This window comes from Lepidochelys kempii, chromosome 3 (assembly GCF_965140285.1).
Source record: "Lepidochelys kempii isolate rLepKem1 chromosome 3, rLepKem1.hap1, whole genome shotgun sequence".
Classification (NCBI taxonomy): domain Eukaryota; kingdom Metazoa; phylum Chordata; order Testudines; family Cheloniidae; genus Lepidochelys; species Lepidochelys kempii.
The window spans coordinates 167,911,666-167,933,649 of NC_136382.1; the positions used below are offsets into that span (position 1 = coordinate 167,911,666).

General features: G+C 43.0%; 2 protein-coding genes across 7 annotated transcripts in view; one reads left to right on the forward strand and one right to left on the reverse strand.

Annotated features, from left to right (window-relative positions):
• PPP2R5A (protein phosphatase 2 regulatory subunit B'alpha) overlaps positions 1 to 18,404 on the reverse strand; it is a 96,464-nt gene extending 78,060 nt beyond the window's left edge. For both annotated transcript variants that reach the window (XM_073338975.2, XM_073338974.2), the window contains exon 1: positions 17,513 to 18,404. In XM_073338975.2, the coding sequence (XP_073195076.1) occupies positions 17,513 to 17,663 (151 nt within the window). In that variant the 5' untranslated portion in view covers positions 17,664 to 18,404. The remainder of the gene's footprint in view (positions 1 to 17,512) is intronic.
• LOC140909520 (uncharacterized) overlaps positions 17,929 to 21,984 on the forward strand; it is a 66,924-nt gene continuing 62,868 nt past the window's right edge. For 3 of the 5 annotated variants that reach the window (XR_012158248.2, XM_073338989.2, XM_073338990.2), the window contains exon 1: positions 17,929 to 18,389. The gene's annotated coding sequence lies outside the window, so the exon portion shown is untranslated. Of the gene's footprint in view, positions 18,390 to 18,737; positions 18,912 to 21,984 lie in introns of those variants that run through there. The other 2 variants (XR_012158247.2, XM_073338991.2) reach the window with 1 other exon arrangement.

A 21,984-nucleotide genomic window follows, 5' to 3' on the forward strand; every position in this document is an offset into this window, starting at 1 on the left:
TGGAGGAAGGGGAATCAGCTGCTCTATAGGGAGGAGATTGGCTGCTGGCCACCTCGAGCAGTAGACAGTGCTCCACCCCCCACCCAGGTTCCCCCATCCATCAAGGTGAAGAACTGGTATGCTGTACTGGCAACAGGAGGTAAAGAGCAGACCTCAATGGCTGAGGAGGAGCCATCTACCCCCAAAGCTGGGAGCTCACAGCCACCACACCCAAGAGGAGGCAGTATAGTGTGCTGGTGGTTGGAGACCCCCTCTGAGGGGTGACAGAGGCATCCACCTGCCAATCTGATAGGATGTCCTGGGAGGTGTGCTGTCTACCTGGAGCCCATGTTCAAGATATTTCAGAAAGGCTGCAAAATGTTCATCCATCCCCCTGACTGCTACTCCATGCTGCTCATCCATGTAGGCACTAGTCATACTGCCAGGTATGACCCTTGGCAGATCAGCAGTGATTATAGGGCTCTGGGAGCAAGAGTGAAGGAATCAGAGGTCCAGGTTGTATTTTTGTCCATCCTCCTGGGTGGGGGGTAAGGGCTAAGGCAAGGGATATGCACATCCTGCAGATGAATGCATGGCTGTGCAGACACAATGTCAATGGAAAAGCTTTGGCTTCCTCAACCACAGGATGATGTTCCAAGAAGATGATCTACTGGGAAGAGACTGGGTCCACCTGACCAAGAAAGGGAAGAGCATCTTCCTACACCAACTCGCCAACCTAGTGAGGAAGGCTTTAAACTAGGTTCAAAGGGGGCAGGTGACAAAACCCCACAGGTAAGTGTAAAATAGATTATCTTAAAGAGGGCTAGATGTTGGGAGGGGAGGCATGTGGAAAATTACAAGAGAGTCATGGGAGCAACAAGAGGGAAATCCATGGAGAACTCTGCTCAACATCTTAGACGTAGTCCTGCCCCAGTGCAGGGGACTGGACTAGGTGACCTATCAAGGTCACTTTGTGTGCTAAATTTCTATGATTCTAGTCTATACATAAATGCAAGTACAAACTAAATTATGACTTAATTGGCATCACAGAGAATTGGTGAGAGAAGTCTCATGACTGGAATATAGGTATAGAGTGGTATACCTTGTTCAGGAAGGACAGGCAGGATAAAAAAAGAGATGCTGTTGCATTATACATCAACAATATATACACTTGTTCTGAGATTCAGAAGGAGGTGAAGAGGCAGACCAGTTGAAAGTCTCTAGGTAAAGATAAAAGGGGTAAAAACTAGGGGTGATGTTATGGTAGGGGGTCTACTACAGACCACCAAATCATGATAAGGAGGTGGATGATGCATTTCTAGAACAAATATCTAAACCTCAAGACCTGGTAGTAATGGGGGAGTTTAACTACCCAGATATCTGCTGGAAAAGTAATATGGCAAAACACAAAATTTCCCATAAGTTCTTGGAACGTATTGGGGACAACTTTTTGTTTCAGAAATTGGAGGAAGTAACATGGGAGACTGCCATTTCAGACTTCATTCCAACCAACAGTGAGAAAGTGGTAGTGAATCTGAAGGTGGAAGGCAATTTGGGTGAAAGTAATCATGAAAGGACAGATTTCATGATTAAGGAAAGGAAGGAGTGAGAGCAGCAGTATAAGGACAATAGACTTCAGATGGTAAATTCAGACAACTGGTAGGTAAGGTCTGCTGGGAAGAAAATACAAGGGGAAAGGGGAGTTCAGGAGAGCTGGCAGTTGGTCAAGGAGACAGTAGGAAAGGCACAGCTGCAAACTATCCTGATGCAAAGGAAAGGTAGGAAGAACAGCAACAGGTCAATATGGGGCCAGCCTGTTTGGGGGGGCACAGCCTTCCCTACCTGTCCCTCCATACAATTTCGCATCCCGATGTGGCCCTCGGGCCAAAAAGTTTGTCCACCCCTGCTTTAGTGGATATATATATGCAAGATTTTTAAATCAGTGCAGGACCTCATTACCAATGGAGCTGAAATTAAACATCCAGTCCTACAACATATTACGTTTGAACTAGTTTTCATCAACACTGAAGTACGCCCTTCCCCTCCCATACTCACAACGGTTCTTCAAAGTAAAGTAGTGATGGATACTGCACTTAAATAAGATTCCAATTTGTAAGGGTAGCTTGCAAAGGGTTTTTTTTTAAATTGGGCCTGTGTCCATTATGCTGTGCAGAGATGACAACTTAGAATTTTTCTTCAAGTAAATTTTCCCTTATTTTTTACCTTAAGGTATTAGCAACATCAAATCTGATCCTCCTACCTTTTTGTTGAGGGACCAGCTAGATGTCTCTGTGCATCTTTATTTTAGACCCTCATATATTAACTGAGAATCTTTGACAAAGCCATCCTTTAATCAGCATTTATAAAGTTGAAATTGACTAAAAATTCCTTCTCTATTTCAATTGCTCAGCTTTTACTCTTGACTTTTGTGATATCTAGTTCTTCTGTCATCAAGATGTTTTAGAGCAGTCAAACCCAAAAGTACAAAACAGGCAGAAAAAAGCATCTTTGAACAACAGTCTTCAAGGCAGCTTGTACACATTGTAGAAAGCAAAAAAGGCACTGTCTCCTCAGCAGTAATGCCATATTCCATTATTTTAAGGTGCCTTATTATTGGTTCATTCCTTTATGCTATAGAAACCTGGAACCTCTTTAGTTTTTCCAATTACATAAGTGATCCAAAGCAAAAAGTTTAGCTATTGACAACCGTAACTCCATCTCAACTATCCAGTTATTAAAGGGAAAACCCCTTGAGAATAATTCAGTCTCAAAAAACACACTAGAAAGGCTGGTTTCAGAGGAACAGCCGTGTTAGTCTGTATTCGCAAAAAGAAAAGGAGTACTTGTGGCACCTTAGAGACTAACCAATTTATTTGAGCATGAGCTTTCGTGAGCTACAGCTCACTTCATCAGATGTTGATGCTGGAAGTTCAAAGCTACAGGAACAAAAACAAAAAAAGTGATGAGTACAGAAATACCCAGTTTAAGTTACAAGAACAACCTGAACTTTGCCCTCTCTTCATTCTCTCCAGTGACTTTTCTCTTCAGTCCGCATGAAAATGCAGACATGGAGACATTCTGGTAAGGATGTTCTGACAATGACATCTTAGTCCATTTTATTTGTGGTTTGCCTGTGGAATCAAGCAACTCTGAAGTACATTACAGCTTTGGTTTTGTACATTCACAAAAGCAATTCCTCAGCACTGCGTTCCTCACACATAAGCAACTTAATTTTTGATCCAACCTTTCTCAGTTTTCTAGCTCCAGGTACAGTAGAGATGTGCCTATGCCAAATCTCACATAAGCAGAAGGCTTTTAGATTTGAAACCCCATATACTTTTGGGGAACTAACAGTTAGCCTGAACGTAATAAATTCTAGCAAAGAGATTTAAAAACCTCCCTCCTTCCCCAATAAAGCTTTCAAGAAGGTAGGAGTAGTTGTCATGAAAGATGCACTTCAGTTTAAATGTAGCAATGTGGTACATTAACAGCAAGAATAAAGTAGCCCAGTTAGATCACATCTCAATTTTCAGTCACTTATGTAATAATGTACAACAGTTTGAAGATAGGTGTATCCCCTGGTTTTCAGCTGTTCTGTGAGCTGTTAGAGGAAAAAGCAAAACTGATCTCTCTTCCTTCTCAGACTAACTGCTGTGTTGTTACTTTCCTCTTCAGACCAGCTTTCCCATCCGATGCAACACCTGTTCCCCTCTGGACCAACCCAACTGCCGCCTCCGTCCCTCCCCCTTCCTCTCACATGTGTATACACACATACATACTTCTCCCAAGCATACCCATAATTTTCTGACTACTACTTTTCCCATCAGGATCATGGTAAGTTTATAAATGCCTCATCAGGACCCACTACTCATGAGGAAATTTTTTTTTAAGTCAACATTCAAACACTCACCCATGACAAATAGAAAACTTCCACCAGTAACTGAAGGAATAGCTCAAATGTAATTTTAAATTCTTCAGAAAAAAGTTACTTTAATTAAAATTAAGTTCTAATCCTTTCGTTTGCAAAGAAAACCTTCCAAATATGAACTGATGCAGTGCAGTCTTCTGAAATCTGCAGTCAACTCTAGTACTTATGCTTGGTACAGATTTCCCTTTCAGCAACAAAGCAAAATGTACATTTTTATTCAATGTGAGGTGAGGGGACTCACCAGAGAAAGACAGAGGCTCAAGAGTGAAAACCCTTTCTTGCTAGAAGCCAGGAGACATAGAATAATTCAACCCTTAACCCTCTGTTCCCCCCCACTTCCAGCATTCATAACAGCATTATGCCCCACTTTTTAGCAGATAGAAGGGTCCCTACAATTCTCATCACCCTGTTGCCCTGGTCATCACTGATATTGGCCCCCATGTCCCTTGCTTTGATAGTGGCCTCTGGCTAGTAGTGACTTAATTTTTAGCTGACTAGGATCTAGCATTTTGGATCTAACTTTCCACCAGCATTCCTCCCATCTCACACACACCACCAGTTATCACTAAAACAAACAGATGAAACCAAATCTGGTGCTCTGAAACCATGATGTTTCTAAGTTATGATGAAACAAAGTTAGAACAATGCCAAGTAAAATCAGCTCATTTCATGAAGGCTTGCATCTCCAAGCACCTTGTTTGATTTGTTTTTAAAGATTTACAGAATTGTACAATGGCATAAGAAAAATGCCTGTGAAATTTTAGACAGATTGGTTTAGCTTTATTAAAAGTCATGGGAAGTTCAAAATCAGACTTATAATGAAAAACGATGCAGAGTCTAACAAAGAGGGAGATGAGAAACACTTTGCCAGAAGGTTTAACGGCTATCTTCTGACAGCAGAGGAATGCTGAAACTCTCAATCCTGGGTCCTATTTCAGGTTCTAGAGGGGAGTATGGGCTAGTAGCAGTGAAACCCTTCTGTCCTTCTCTTCCCCTTCCCTGTCTCCCTCTGCTGCTATCATCCCAACCTGCCTGATTCCCAAACACACTCTACTCTAGCATTTAAGTCAAGCCATTTCCTCCTATTCCTGAGGTCCAGCAGCAGTTAGCAATAAGAGCTCTCTGTTCCAGTGCCCGACCTGTCAGCAGTCCAGAGAAGCAACTGCAGCACCCCTGAGGGGAGGATGACACATGCTCAGTACAGATGGAATCTTTGGATAATTTTGCTGCTAATCTCCAAGAAACCTCTACAAAGCATGTGCAAATGACAATTTTCAGAGTTGTATAATTTGGCCAAATGTGGATTGATTTTCATAGAGCACCTCAAATCCCCTGCCCCCAAATTACAGTGGTGTAGAGCTTCACAACAAAAACAGTTGTAAGCTTTCCAATATTTTTTTTTTTTTAATGTATTGGGAGTCATCAATACAGTGAAGGATCAAAATACCATATAGGAAGAAGAAGACGACCTTGAGGATCAGAATAATAGAAATGGGACTAATAAGAATTTCTGCTATAAGCAGAGGGTTCATCAATGGAAAGCAACAGAGGAGGAAAGAGACCTGTGTTTATGGGCCAATCATTGCCATCCCATGAGCCACCTACGTGATGCAACTGTGATCTGAGGATATATCAGCAGTGGTATTTTCAGCAGCGATAGATTAGGATTAATACCATTGCACAGGGAACTAGTAAGACGTCATTTGGAATAATGTGTACAATTCTGGCCATCCATGTTCAAAAATGATTAATTCTAACTGGAACAGGTGCAGAGAAGGGCTCAAAGGACGATCAGGGGAATGGAGAGCCTGTCTTAAGAGAGGAGACTAAAAGAGGTTGGTTTGTTTAGCCTAGCAAAATGGAGTGAGAGGAGACCTGATTGTACTCTATAAATCTATCGGGGGTAAATACCAAGGAGGGAGAAGAGCTTTTTTGCTGGCACAAAAACAAATAGATATGAACTGGCCACGACTAAATTTAGGCTGGAAATCAGAAGTTTTCTAACAATAGAGTAAGGCTCTCGAACAGCCTCCCAATAGGACCTGTGGGATAAACCTTAAATTTGTCATGCTCTAACTTAAAGGTAATTATAGTGAGATTGTATGACAGGGTTGCCTAAGGTGGCAGGCGCATGGCTCAGCAGCCCGGGAGGGAGCAGGGGTTTCCTCTGGTTCATGTCTTATGTCCTAACATCTCATGATTGAGGGTTTCAGCCAGCCACCTGTAGGGATCAGGAAGGGAATTTTTCCCCATAATGTATTTTGAGTCAGGGTGTTTTGTTGTTTTTTTTTAATCTCCTGCCTTTGAAGGATTGGAGATGGCCATGGCCAGAGATGAGACACTGGACGGGGTGGAACGGTGCTCTGAGGTGATACTGAGAATTCTCTCAGGTGCTTGGCTGGCTAGCTCTTGCTCACATGCTCAAGGTCTAACTAATTGCCATATATGGGGCTTGGACGGAATCTTCTCCCAGGCCAGAGTAGCAGGGACCTTGGGGAAGGGTGGAGAAGGGATTGCCTTCCTCTACAGTGCAAGAAGCAGGTCACTTGTTAGGATCTGGGTATATCTTAAATAATCAACTCCCTGTTATTGCAGAGGCCTTGGCACACCATAGTCCCTTCTATTCTCTACCTGTGGCACACAACAGTTTAGTTTCCTCCAAGATAGTTCCAAGTGGCTTGGTGGCTGGACGGTGTTAGTAGCCTAATATACAAGAGGTCAGACTAGATTGTCTGGTAGACTCCTCTAGCCTTAAACTTTATGACTCTAACTATACCTCATTCTTAGAAACAGCTGAACTGTTACTGTTGAAACGTAGGCTATGTCTACACTACAAAGATAAGTTGACCTATGTTAGGTTGACTTACAGCCACCGCATTAATTACTGCAGTAGCTGATGTCCACGCTACCGTCCTTCTGTCGGTGATGTGTGTCCTCACCAGGAGTACTTCCACTGACTGAAGAAGGGAAGTGGGGGGAGGATTGAGAGCCAAGTCGGGCAACCAACGCTTCTTGACTCTGGTAGGGAGATCTGTGCTGCGAGTCTGGCTGGCATTCATGCTCCCGGTGGGAGCAGGGAGTTCGGATCTGGGGTGGGGGAGCGGGGCAGCAGTGCTCCCAGCAAGGAGCCAAGGGAGCAGCCTGGCCTGGAGCAGAGACCAGGCAGCAGCCAGCCTTCTTGTCAATTTCACAGCTCCAGCAGAGACTTGAAATTGATAAGAACAGTCAATGTAAGGAACACTGTCTACACTGCATCTCCCTAACTACACTGACCTAAGCCCTACACCTCTCGTTAAGGTGGTTTTATGTCGTCGGCATAGAAAGGGAGTTAGATCGGCACTGGTGGAGGAGCATGTCAGTGTACACCTCCACTATTTTGTTGGCAAAAGCTGACATCAACAAAATTGTGTAGTGTTGAAAAGGCCTAAGAAATTTAATCGGAGGCATGGGTCAAAAAGTTTTCCATACTTGGCATGGAAAACTTCAGTCCAAACAGTTCTAGCAAAGTTATAAGCAACTGAAAACTAGAACCTTGTAAAGGAAAGTGTTACACAAACTTTACCATAGGCAGTCCTGCTTGATCTGCATATAGTAAGTCTAGAGGTATTCCACTAGCAATATCCTTAAGACAAACTTCCTTGAACATGAAAAGCAGCAAAACTGAAGGGAAAGGAATAGCCCAAACACACAATCAGTGACAAATATCATTAATTTGCCTATGAAAAACAAGCTGCTGGGTTCAGTCCAGTTCCTAGCAGTTTTTCCCACAATACCACAGAGAAAACTGGCATTATTTAATACTTATTGTCCCAGTGAAGCGATGGCTCCACCCTCTCCTCCACGTCCCTTTTCAAAATTCACTTCCTTCCATTAGGCCTGTAACCTTAGTATTACCTCCCAGTCAAAACAACAGGGTCAAGATTACATGGGCATGAAAGAGGAGCTACATCATCCCCCAATGGCCATTAGGCTCTTTCAAGTCCAGGTTACAAGAATATTAGTGAGGAATCTTGAAAGTTGCTGTGCATCCTATACCTGTTCTGGATAAATAAAAATGGTCTCCCAAGAGCCATTGATATGGCACTGTTCAAAAGCACAGAATTCACTTAAATTTTATTAGAGAGTTCCACATATCCTTCCCAGATTGATGTAATGTTCTTTTGATCAGATAAAGGCAGCATGTCTTGAGCAATAAATAATTTACATTTAGCTTTCTTGACTGGACAGCTAAATTACTTTAAACTCAGCACCTGTACACCCAATATCTGACTAAACTATAAAGCAATGAATATGGAAAGAAATCTGATACTAAGTTGGCACAAAAGATGTGAAAGATTTAAATAGAAAAGTTCTTCACGTGAAGACTGTCAATAGCTCTGTATTTAGGAATTACACTTTATGGAAGGTTTCAGAGTAACAGCCGTGTTAGTCTGTATTTGCAAAAAGAAAAGGAGTACTTGTGGCACCTTATCTAAAAACTAAAAAAATCCAAGTCTAAGGATAACAAAGATCACTTCTTGTAAGAATTAGAGCCCAGACGTTCCACTTGATAAACTAGTAATTCCTTAATTTGGAAGAAATTCAGTTGCTTGGTTTTTTGTACAGCACTCCATATCAATCCAAAAAAAAGAATTCTGTATCAAGTGCTAAAGAACTGTTCTTGCTTCTCTTTCAAAATTATGAACTTCTTGCTAGACTGAAGAGCAATTTTTGCTATATCTGTGTGTATTGTAAATATATTTGTAACTTTTATATAAAAAATCTCACAGATCCTCCACCCAATTAAGAGTTTACTCCCCTCAAAGGAAATCTTATCCACCATACTAGTAGATGTAGGAGATCTTGATAAAAGATATAAAAGAGAGAAGTAATAGGGGTGACCAAGGGTGAATCCCCAGGAATGTAAGTAAACAATTCACCAACCTATGAAAGATACTGCACACTGACATTTCCCTAATGTATAATGGACAGACATTTTTATTAGGTTGACATTACAGTGGATCAGGACAGTATTTTTGATGGATGCTTTCTTTGGGGAAGCACAAGACAACAACATTACAAAGAAACTCAAAACCCTGTGACAGGCTCACTGGTCCTGTAAGGAGAGTTGGGCTCAGCCTTACCTGTGATGGATCAGCCACCCCTCACACATACCCAAATGATCCTAATTAGATGTGGATCAGATGGCTTGGTTAAGTTATCAGACCCAGCTAGAAAGCATCAATTGATGCCCATAAAAGGCTGGGAGACCTCAACCGGTAAAGTTGTCTCCTGTGATTGGTCCTGAAGGGAGAGGATGACACAAGAGAAGGAGGTTCCTACAGCAAGCACTGGAGAGGGCCAAAGCCCAGGCCAATAGCCCGAGGTAGACTGTGAATAAGAATCCAGTCTGTGGAGAACCAGATTGGGGAAGAACTCCAGGAACAAAGCCCTGAGGGTCAATGGCTCAGGTAGGAGCTGGACCTCCAAGGATAGTCTGGAGGGTCAGAACTTTTTGTTTTGTTTTGTTTTTGTTTTTTTAAAATAAAGTAGGATGGAAGACCCTGCTATGTTATGTATGTTTTCCTGGCCTTGCCTGATGATACTGAGACAGATGGTGAGCCACAATGGGGTGCTGTGGAGGCTGACCCTACTACACAACTTTTATAGCTATTTGTTATTCTGAAACAGCCATGGATTACAGATATCCAAAACAAATTTAAGACTCAGTCTGATCTTGATGGATTTAAGTTGTGTACAAATGTAAAACTTTACATTTTTGTAATGTAGCCATTAAAGCTTAGCTGAGGTGCAGCATCTGGAAGCCCAAACTACCTCCCTGGAGGGTTGAGGAGTAAATACTATTGTTGATAGTTTTTACATTCCATATTTGGATGTTTAGTAAGATTTTTCCAGTATAAAAACTTGAAGTCTCTAATTACAGGATTCTCCTCCCACACTGTCATCATCCCTAGCACAGAGACCCTATAGCCTTTCCCAAGCCTTGCAGCTGATGGATTCTTGGACCGGCTTCCAATTCTTCCACTGTAACAGCCAATCTGTTTTGCACCAGGAGCCAGCCTCATTTGGAAACAAATTTAAGTAAACAAAACATATTTGATTTTTAATATTGTTTCCATCCTGCAGGGTTTGAAAATGATTTTTCTAGATTTACAGTTTAAGATTCCAGAAAGCCATCAGGAATTTCTTATTCCTTATAAATACAGTACAAGGTGCGTGTTATATAGGAAATACATACATCTACTTTACTGCCTGTACTTAATCTTAAATAATTTTGCTCTGCAGAAGCAGAGTTGCTTGCTTTGCAAAAAAGCTTGTCTCACTGCTTCTGATGTCTCACCATTTTTTAAAGTCAGTAAAGTTTCCTTGCTTCAATTCATAAACACAAGCTAACATACTATTTTCAAAACTACTCGCATCAGATTTTGAATTACAATAATGCTTTCTAAAGTGAAGTTTAAGAATTCCATGATTGTATATGTTGCTAAACTGCAATGTGTGTGTTAAATATATTCTCAAATACATGCATTGGTTAAACATGTAGTATGTAAATACATACAAGTGTTTCACCCTAACACTATGAGAGATCATACTTAGTTTTTGAATTTTGGTGTTACCCAACATTGTATTTTAGAATTCAAGTACATAATTGACAAATTCCTTGTTTGTCTAAAGTTTCACAAAATCAAAGTGAAAAGCAACAGGAAGACACTTTTAATGTAAAATTTTTTTAAGCCTGCCCCAGCTTTAATCATTTTTAAAGCCTTATCCTGGAACAGTTAGTTTCTTGAGATTTTTAGGTAATATCACAAAGTGGACTCTGCCTGCATCATGTATGTACAAGGAAAACAAAGACAATTTGACCGAAGGAGAGCATAATTTTATTATTTTTATATACCCTGTCACTAGTAAGGCCTTGCTGACCATTTGTTCAAAATGAAAAAAATTGGTTTATTCCAACACGCACACACAATCACAACCTGAAAGAACATCCAAAATGAACCATATTCATAAAAAAAAATAAAGTTAACAGCTGTTTCACAAAGGATGTTCCTGTTATACTTGTAACTAGCACATTACTTAGTACCTGAGTAGATTTCTCCAACTCATGACACACAAATTAATAGATTCTGATACTGCCCAGCCATAGTAGTGTGTTTAACTTCAATATATATTACTCTGGAGGACATTCTGCACCTAAAAGTTACGCATACAATATTTTAAAAATCTGCAAGTTGCATTGGTCAAATAAATGCAGAGACTCCAGCATGGCAGTGGGGAGTAGAGGTCGCTGGTTACACAAAGGTGGAGATCACCCTGCAGCCCCCGCCACCCCAGAGACATGGACTCAGTGGTGAGGCTGCACCCAACCCTGATCCAGCACAAGGCCTGGGCCTGCCCCAGAAACAACCTGGGGCCCTGCCCTTCTGCTTCAGGAGCACCAGGTATGGGGCAGGCAGACTCAACCAGGCAGGATCCAAGGGTGGCGGGATCCAGGTGTGGGGTGAGAGGATTCTGTGTGGAACAATCTGAGGATGGAGTGGAGGTCAAGGATAATCTAGGCATGGCCCAATATCTAAACAAATACTTTGCCTCAGTCTTTAATAAGACTAAAGAGGATCTTAGGGATAATGGTAGCATGATAAATGGGAATGAGGATATGGAGGTAGACATCACCATATCTGAGGTAGAAGCGAAACTCAAACAGCTTAATGGGACTAAATCGGGGGGCCCAGATAATCTTCATCCAAGAATATTAAAAGAATTGGCACAAGAAATTGCAAGTCCATTAGCAAGAATTTTTAATGAATCTGTAAACTCAGGGGTTGTACTGTATGATTGGAGAATTGCTAACTTAGTTCCTATTTTTAAGAAAGGGAAAAAAAGTGATCCAAGTAATTATAGGCCTGTTAGTTTGACATCTGTGGTATGCAAGGTCTTGGAAAAAATTTTGAAGGAGAAGGTAGTTAAGGACATTGAAGTCAATGGTAAATGGGACAAAATACAACATGGTTTTATAAAAGGTAGATCGTGTCAAACCAACCTGATCTCCTTCTTTGAGAGAGTAACAGATTTTTTAGATAAAGGAAACGCAGTGGATCTAATTTACTTAGATTTTAGTAAGGCGTTTGATACTGTGCCACATGGGGAATTATTAGTTAAATTGGATAAGATGGGCATCAATAGGAAAATTGAAAGGTGGATAGGGAATTGGTTAAAGGGGAGACTACAACGGGTCCTACTGAAAGGTGAACTGTCAAGTTGGAGGGAGGTTACCAGTGGAGTTCCTCAAGGATCAGTTTTGGGACCAATCTTATTTAATCTTTTTATTACTGACCTGGGCACAAAAAGTGGGAGTGTGCTAATAAAGTTTGCAGATGATACAAAGCTGGGAGGTATTGCTAATTTAGAGAAGGACAGGGATACCCTACAGGAGGATCTGGATGACCTTGTAAACTGGAGTAATAGGAATAGGATGAAATTTAATAGTGAGAAGTGTAAGGTCATGCATTTAGGGATTAATAACAAGAATTTTAGTTATAAGCTAGGGACGCATCAACTAGAAGTAACGGAGGAGGAAAAGGACCTTGGAGTATTGGTTGATCATAGGATGACTATGAGCTGCCAATGTGATATGGCTGTGAAAAAAGCTAATGTCGTCTTGGGATGCATCAGGAGAGGTATTTCCAGTAGGGATAAGGAGGTTTTAGTACCGTTATATAAGGCACTGGTGAGACCTCACCTGGAATACTGTGTGCAGTTCTGGTCTCCCATGTTTAAGAAGGATGAATTCAAACTGGAACAGGTACAGAGAAGGGCTACTAGGATGATCCGAGGAATGGAAAACTTGTCTTATGAAAGGAGACTCAGGGAGCTTGGCTTGTTTAGCCTAACTAAAAGAAGGTTGAGGGGAGATATGATTGCTCTCTATAAATATATCAGAGGGATAAATACCAGAGAGGGAGAGGAATTATTTAAACTCAGTACCAATGTGGACACAAGAACAAATGGATATAAACTGGCCACTAGGAAATTTAGATTAGAAATTAGACGAAGGTTTCTAACCGTCAGAGGAGTGAAGTTTTGGAATAGCCTTCCGAGGGAAGTAGTGGGGGCAAAAGATCTATCTTGCTTTAAGATTAAACTCGATAAGTTTATGGAGGAGATGGTATGATGGGATAACATGGTTTTGGTAATTAAATATTCATGGTAAATAGGCCCAATGGCCTGTGATGGGTTTTTAGATGGGGTAAGATCCAAGTTACCCGGGAAAGAATTTTCTGTAGTATCTGGCTGATGAATCTTGCCCATATGCTCAGGGTTTAGCTGATCGCCATATTTGGGGTCGGGAAGGAATTTTCCTCCAGGGCAGATTGGAAGGCCCTGGAGGTTTTTCGCCTTCCTCTGTAGCATGGGGCACGGGTCACTTGCTGGAGGATTCTCTGCTCCTTGAGGTCTTCAAACTACAATTTGAGGACTTCAATAGCACAGATATAGGTGTGAGGTCTTTTTTAGGAGTGGTGGGTGAAATTCTGTGGCCTGCATTGTGCAGGAGGTCAGACTAGATGATCATAATGGTCCCTTCTGGCCTAAATATCTATGAATCTATGAATCTGGGTGCATGCAGCTCAGTGGGGGTTCTAGGTGTGGGGGGGGATCTGGATGCTCATTGTGGGGGTTCCAGGTGAAAGTGGTTGGGGCTCAGCCAATGGGTCTAGAGAGCTCAGCAGGGGGGTCTGGGTGCTGGGGGAGTGGGGCTTGATGGGGTGGGGTTCTGGGTGCAGCTAACTGGGTGTCAGTAGCATGGGGGTCTAGCTGTGGGGGCTCAGGGTGGTGGGGCTAGTTAGGGTGGAGGTTTGAGTGCAGGGAGCTCAGTGGGGTTGATTTGGGTGCAGAGGTGGGGGCCCGGAGGCAAGGGGATTCAGATGCAGGGGTTGAGGTTCATTGGAGTGGAGTTCGGGTATGGAAGGATGGGGGGGCGGGTCTGGGTGTACAGGGTGAGGCTTGGCAGGAGTGACTGGGTATGGGAGGTACAGATGCACAATGGTCAGGTGAGCAGCTCCCCATACAGTGACCCCTCCCACCACAGCTGAGGAGCAATGGGGACAGAAAGCTGAACTTCCTGCAGCTGGGGGAGGTTTCTGGGGATGGGTCTGACACAGCTCTAGCCACTCCTTGCAGGAGAAGAGGAAGTCCTGTCCTCTCCTGCCTCCAACCCAGCTGGGACTAGCATCTGATCCCGGATCAGGGTAGGAGCCACTGGCTGGAGCATCCCTAGCCCTGTGGTGATTTACCTCTCCACCAGCTGCTCCAGCAATGTATCTGCACTGCTAGGGAGTGGTGTGTGACTGCTCTTGCAGCTTCCCTTTGCTTCCCTGTCAAAGACTTTTTTTTTTTTCTTTTTTGGCTGGGAAGTAAATAAATCTGCTGGGGACATGAATTCTGCACCTGCGCAGTGGCACAGAATTCCTGCAGGAGTAAATAAAATAAATGTTTACAGGTTTTCATACAGTACTACTTATATCCTTGTATGAGAATTTTTGATTAGGAGGTTCAAATTCCAGTCACCCACCAACATTTCCTAGATTAGTTCCTTTTTAAAATCTTTTACCCAAACAGACATTTATAATAATGACAGGAGCCTGATTATTTTTGATGCATCTCTCCTGCCAGGAAAGGAGTATGAGCATTCTAGACCAGTCAGACAGAAACTTACAGGTTGTTTTGGAATTTTTATGATGTTTGCATTTTCTGTAAAATGATGGAGTAGTTGTGACTAAACTAGGTTACCTATATTTTAGGTATAATAAGTATAATAGTCAATTCTTCCTAACACAGCAGGTTTTAACTTTTCTTTAAAAGCAAAAGCTGTCTGGGAAAACAAAAAAATTAACCTAATGCCCCTAGGCAACCAACATAATGCCATTTTTCTGCTTTATGCAATGACCCAGGATGTACTACAGTCGTAGGATCACACCTACCACAGAACTCTGTTTGGAACTGGTCTTAGAGTGAGGTCAAACTGTATTTTCTCAGGGGGGAAAATGCATGATTGGGAATAAAAGTTCTATGAAACCATACATTTTTGGAGGCCAAGCGTGATGCTACTACTACAGTGTACGCTTCAGGGGAACCACATGGAGCAGGAGCCAGCAATCTGCAGTTTAGACAGATTTCCCAAGAAACATGCAAGTTTTAAGTTACTAGTGTGCCACCTGACTCTCAGATTGGTTATTTGGGACACTCAGCATAGATCAATAGTTTGCAGTTTTGAAAAATAGTTTGACAGGTTTTTTAAAAAGAAACTACATTTGTCAATTATTTTGAAGCAGTTGAGATTATACGTGCTTCTGTAGATCAAAATTAAACTCTGACCACAAATAAATACAGACAATTTCAAACCCTTAATTTAGGTCCCTTCAACCCCAAACAGAGCTCTGTGCGGGTGGTTTGCCCATACAGATTCAGTTTGCAGGTTTAAGGCTTTATAGACCTCTAAACCCCCAAATCTGGCACTTTACGGGGACTGAGATAGTTAAGTGACCTAAACTGCAAGTATAAGTAATTGTGGAGACAAAACTGCACACACAAAATTGAAAGCCTCACTAGTCTGATTGGACAGTTGGCATTAAAGCCCCAATTCAGCAGAGATTTTAAGCATGTACGTAGTTCCACAGACTTCAATGGGACCACACATGCAAGAAGTAAAGCATGTGTTTGAGTCTTTGCAAGATGAGGGCCTAAGATTCCTATAAACAGTAACCATATTGCTGAAAAAGTCACCCATACGTGATCTCTAATGCAAGGGCTCTGGTATCAGCTATTGAGAGCTTTTAATACAGTTTACTAGAGGTATAAAAATCAGAACACATTTGAGCAAAATGTATCAAGTATTGACTATTAAAGCACAATGGAGTTTACACTTATGAAGTGTAGGAACTTAGTTCATGTTTCAAACAATTTTTCCAGTGGTTTTTTTTAAACACTGTCTTACCTGAAAATTATACTAGTTTGCAGAAATATTGCACAGGGGGGAAAGTCACTGATCTGTCAAAGGAATACCAAACTGTTTGAATATATTTTCCCCCTCTTGTTGTTTTATGAGCTGTGATGACTATAACAGATGTGGAGAAAAAAAAATCCCCCACTTTGTTTATTTGCATTTAGCAGCAGTTGGATAGTTTGTTTCACTGTTTCCCCTATACAGTCATTTTCCTCTGAGTGGGTCTGTTAAAAACATTTTTCTCATTGTGTTTTCTTAAAATATATAATCTGACTGAAAAAAATTAACAAATAGGGAGATTCAGGGTGAAACTACTTTGAAACTTTAAGTTAACCATGTTATACTGAACCTTGCAGCAAGTCTAATCATGACAAAGGTGGGATTTTCACAAGAGCTTTTTACTAGTCTGTTTAGAAGACAAGCATGATGCGCTTTTGAAGCTACCATTAAGCTGTATAACTTTTAAAGTAATAAAACTTATCTTTACCTTTAAGGTTCTTTTGAATTTTGTCAAACACTGTCTTAATCACAAATTTGTATTCACCATCTAACCGCCATTTTTGTATTATGGGGGATTTAAAGACCACGCACAACTTTAATTTTATATTTAGATTATGTGCAAGACTGTGGAAATTTAGGTTTATTTTGGTAAGAAACTAGAGCCTGTCCTGCAATATCCTCATCAGTCTAATTTCCCTGTAACATTTAAATGTGATCTAGGACAAAATATAACCTACAAAAATACAAATACTTTGTAATTTGGCCAATTTAGTGTTAGTGCTGCCAGCATCTAAAAATCTTAGTTTGCCACGTGAGACCGTACCAGTGGGAGGAGAACTTTTAATGGTTATTTGTGAACAATTAAACTGAAGCAAGAGAAAGGGTTTACTCGAAATCCTCCAACACAGGTGGGAAGGAGCAATTAGGCCAGAACAAGTGCCCCAGGTCTAGCACACATTTTCTGTGGATAAATTAGATTATATATACTACAAGTACAGCGTTTGCCAGTGTAAAATACACCTCACAGGAAAAGGAAACTCCATTCACTCCAATATTTTAAAAACAGTTTCCTTCCCCCCAGCACAACGAGCAATCACGAAAGAAGGATTTTGAATTTCACTAACTTGCTGGGTCAAAACCACGCATTTAATCCCTAATTACTCAGAAAAAGGGTTGTAATCTTGAGGCACTAGCTGGGTTAATCCTTCAACAGGCAACAAATTGTAACAGAGCTGTTGCACATTTGTTTATATAAGACGAATATGGACCCCCGACGAGACAAGCTCTGGGTCTGAAAGTATTTGTGGTAGGGTTACATCTCCTGACAGTCAGTACTTGAAAAATACAGGGAGAAAAGCGAAAGGAGAATGGTCAAGGAGGACTAAAGGGGCCACCAGAAGACGAGCTCAGGGCTTGGAGATCCAGGAAAGGAAAAAGAGGGAAGACAAGCCTGAGCTAGGGATTGGAGCGGGGAAAAGCCCACAGATGGAGAAACGGGGCAGGCTAGAACGAGCTCAGAATTGGAAAGGTGGTTAGTAGCTCAGCAGTGGGCGACTCAGTGCAGCACCTGTAGCCCAGGGCTGGGGAGTGTCGGGCCGTACCTTTGAGCTGGGGCAGAGGCGAGAGCTCTACCTGGCTGCTCTGACTCCGGAACTGCGAGGAGCCCTGCGAGCGCTTCTGCCTCTGAGCCTTGCGCACCGATTTCCGCGTGAAGCCATCCACCTTCTCCGCTGCAGAGATGGCCGCCGACATGGCTGGGTGGTGAAGAGGGGGGCGCCGCTCCCCAGAAGCATATATCAAAGCGGTGGGGAAGAGGGGCGGGAAAAGGAGCCAAGACCCCCCCCCGCCCAAAAAACGGAGGGGATCCCGACGGCGAGCGGGCAACTTCCCCCGCGCCGCCTCCGAGCGGCCCAATCCCGGCCGGGCTCGCTGACGGAGCCTACTTTATCCAAGCGCTGGGAGACTCCTCAGTCCGAGCCGCGATGTTCCCAAGTTCCTGCTTCGCTCGTAACTTCCTCTCTGCGGAGCCGGCTCCCGAAACTTTCCCTGGCGGAGCCGCGGGGCGGGCACGGCCGCCACACGCTAAACTTTCCGGCGGACGGGACGGGAGCGATCCGCGCGGCTCACGCTCTCCCCGCAGCGAGCGCCGCCCGAGCCGCCAGAGATAGCGCGAGAGCTGGGTTCGCCTATGCCCTCCTCTCCTCAGCCAGGCTCGCCTGTGCCAGTGCGCGCGGAGCTCGCTGTCATGGGCCGAGCTCGCCTGAGAGGCACGTTCCCCCCACCCGCCCCTCAGCCACCGCCGGGAGCCCCCCGCGCCTCTGCTGTCATCATGCTCCCACGCGGCCCGGCCAGCTCAGACCGCGGGTTCCCGAGTGTCTCCGTGTCCCTCCGGGGCCGCAACAGCACCGGCCCGCTCGCGCCGCAAAGCCCCCAGAGCCGGCAAGCGAGAGCGTCCGCGGAACTTGCCAGCGGTAGGAGGTGAGCCCTGAGGGGGAGGGGAAAGAGGCGGGGCATAGGTTGGCGGGGGGTGGTTGGGGTGGCCGTTGCTGCATGCGCGTGAATGATTGACGGGAGAAGAGCAACCAATTAAAAGACCGAGATGGCGGCGGGGGCGCCGATGCCGCGCGACCTCCGGCACGAGTGATTGATAACGGGGTTGGCCAACAGAGCGGGGGAATGTGGGCGGGATGTCTTGTGGCGAGCCGGAGAGTGATCGGAACTGAGTAATGAGGCGGGGTGCGCGAGAGCCAATCCAGAGTGGGGAGCTCTCCGGAGGCGGGACTTTGCATGGCTCGGTCCCTCTGGGCGGGCGGGGCAGGTCTCTTGTCAGGGAGGGAGGCGGCGGAGGCCGCTCTCCGTAGGGAGCGGAGAGGCGCAGGGGGCTGCCGCGTCGCTCCCCTCCGAGGCAGCGCCGTGGGGCCGGGTGTCAGGCACCCGCCCGGCTAACGCACTCCCTCGTGCCAGCTGGAGGGATCGTGCCCCGCGTATCGGCTGCCTCAGGTTGGATCCATGCCAAGTACCTCTCAGGGGTGCTGAGCGAGGGCGAGCGAAGGGCTGCGGCGTGTTGGGAGGTGTCACCAACAGCCGTGCGCGCGGGGATTTCTGTCAGTGAGGTTGCTGGGGTTGACATAAACACGTCGCTTAATAGTCGTTCCAAAAGGGATCCGGGGCCTCCAGCATCAGCCGCACGTGCTGCCTGAGCTACTGAAACGGGTTTTGACCCTGAAGCGTGCACGCTGTTCGTTATGGTAGAAGGGACGAACTGACTTGTGTGTATGTTACTGTTGTCCTCCACTGGCCCCATATCCGATGTTTTCAGGTGTTTCTCAGTTCTCGCTACTGCCAGGAACTGATCTAGAGTAGCTACTCCTGGAGCTCGTGATTCCTGTGCTGTACCTTTTTTTTTTAAAAAAGTGTGACTTTAGTTGATGACCACGGTGACTTAGGCAGTGTGAGTTATTAATTCGTATTAGAGTAGTCCTTAAAGACCCTAACTGAGATGGAGCCCCATGATGTTAGTTGCTGTACACGCATGCTTGACGCTGCGGAGTGCTCAGCACTTTAGCCTGAGTCCAACAAAGCACCTAAGCACATGCTTAACTTTAAGGACATGAAGTACTGGTATCAGTGGTACTACTGACACGCTTAATGCATGCGTTGCTGGGCCAAACTTCTCAGCATCTTGCAGGCTTGACCCCACATGTAGTAAGAGACAGTGTATGGCCTGAAGAGCTTACAGTCTTTAGGTAAAACAGACAAAGGGTGGGAGAAAGGAAGCATTATTCTCCCTTTACAGGTGAACTGAGGATAAGGGATTAAGTAACTTGCCCAATGTCACACAGGAAGTCAGTGACAAACAAGAAACTGAATCCCTGTCATGTCTTAACAACAAAATCTACACTTCTCTCAAAAAGTAGAAATCCTGTGTAATTCACTTTCTAGGAGTTGAACTTGGGCTTCCTAGGTGAAAAACAGCGATCCTAGACTAGACTAAGACTACTAGGAAAGTGTGTGTGCGTACAGTGTACACTCACATTAAAATTTGATTCCACTCCTCACACACACATTGCCCCACATTTGAAACATAAACATTTGGATATCTTAGCTCATGGTCATGTAAATACAGATGATGGACTGGCTATATAGGCATGTGTTTTTCTTATTTTTTTACAGTGTTTTGGCTCTGATTCAGCAAAGAACTTAAGCATCTGCTTAACTTTAAGCATGTACTGAAGTGCCAGTGATTTCAATGGGACTTACATACTTAATGTCTGATGTGTTTAAGTTCTTTGCTGAGTTGTTTCATAGTTTTCATAGATACACAATCCATAACAGCAAAACACAGATTAGGTGATAGGCTTACACAGTTTTGGCGTGCATCTAAATTTACTGTTTTCCAGGTGTCCTGTTGTTGCCATTTGTACATTACCAGATTTTATTATATCACTTCTATTTCCTTATAAACTCCAAGAAAGGACTCAAAGGAAAAAAGAAGCCTGTAACTTCAAAAATCCTACCCACATTTCTCCCCACTGACATGTATTGTGTCAGTGTCATTCCTTCTTTCTTGTTCCTTAAAATGCATTCAGGAATTCATTTCCATATCCCCATCATGTGTTTTTGTTTTGTTCTGCTTTCTTTTAGTGATCTTTATGCAATGTGTATTATGTTCAGAAAAAAAATTATATTGCACCGAACCTGTCCAGCCTCGCTGGTGCTATAAATCAATCTTTCCTAAAGAATGGGGAGCATAAGCTCTTTCTGTTCATTAAGTAAATTCCATGCAGTGTTTTTTTCAGTATTTTAACAAAATTCATTTCCCAAACAAAGTGGCAATGTTTAGCTGCTCATTCCCCTAAATGGCTAACAGGAGATCCTGTTCATGTCTATTAAAGCAAATTCTGGCACCTTTTATCTAGTAGGCCCAAATTTCAATGTATAGAACACAGCACCTTATTCCAGGAGATCATAGGCCAGAATATGTGCCCTCCACTGGTATCGGAGGGAGTATTCCTCTATTCCCACATACTCTCCAATAGCTGTCATTTCCTCCCACACTCATTTTTAGAAAGTGACACTAATCAATGCATTCTATGCACTGTTTTATAGCAACTCAGTCCTTCCCTGATGTTTAGCTGCCTGTTCCCAGTGCAAAACAGTTGATCTTCATCTTAAAATCGAAATCTATGGGTGAAAAGTATTCTATAAATGCTAAGCTCTAAGTTAAATATAATAAACTTTTCTGAGCATTCAACTTCCTTCCCAAGATTTTCTTTAAAGTTAGTAATCTTATTTGGACTGCCAAATTCAAAATAAATAAAATAAAAGTCCACCGCTTGAAGTAACTGAGAAAATGCAAGAAAATGGTTGAGGCTGCTAACTTTCAGAGACCTATCATTAGGTGGAAGTTGTGTTCTGCAGTAATGAAATTAAATCTCTTCAGAAGTCTTGAGTGGGGAACCCACACTGCTACTGAAAATATTTCAGCTAAGAATTTTAGCTTACCTTCATACCTCACCTCTGAAAGAAATATCATTAACAGCTGAGCCAACCCAAGAAAAAAGGAACAATTTACAACTGTTCATTCTGTCAAAAAGTGAGACCTATTTTTTAGTTGGTTTTATTTAACATAATTTTCCTATTTTGGAAAAAATGACAAGACAGCTTCATTGACAAGTTCCTAGAAGACTAAAGTGAAAAGAAAATGTTTGGATCTACGTTCTGCTTTAAGACAGATTCTACTTATGGCTTTTAGGAATGGTGTGCCATTGAGGGGGAGGGGGAAATTACTTTCTATTCAAGATTTTAATATTTAAAGGGACTGTATGAACAAGATTTTTAATTAATTTAAAAAATCCAATTTTTGCTAGCGCTTCCTTTGAATAGTATGTCCTGAATTTTAAAAAAAAATTAATTAAAAAAAAATCTGAAAGGGTTTTTTTGTTCCCCTGTTGATGTTTTTAAAAACAAAATTACTAAGGGTTTGATCCTACAAACAGTTACACAAATAACTTTACAGATGTGAATGGTTCCATTGAAGTCAGTGGGACTACTTGTATGAACCAGGCTAATT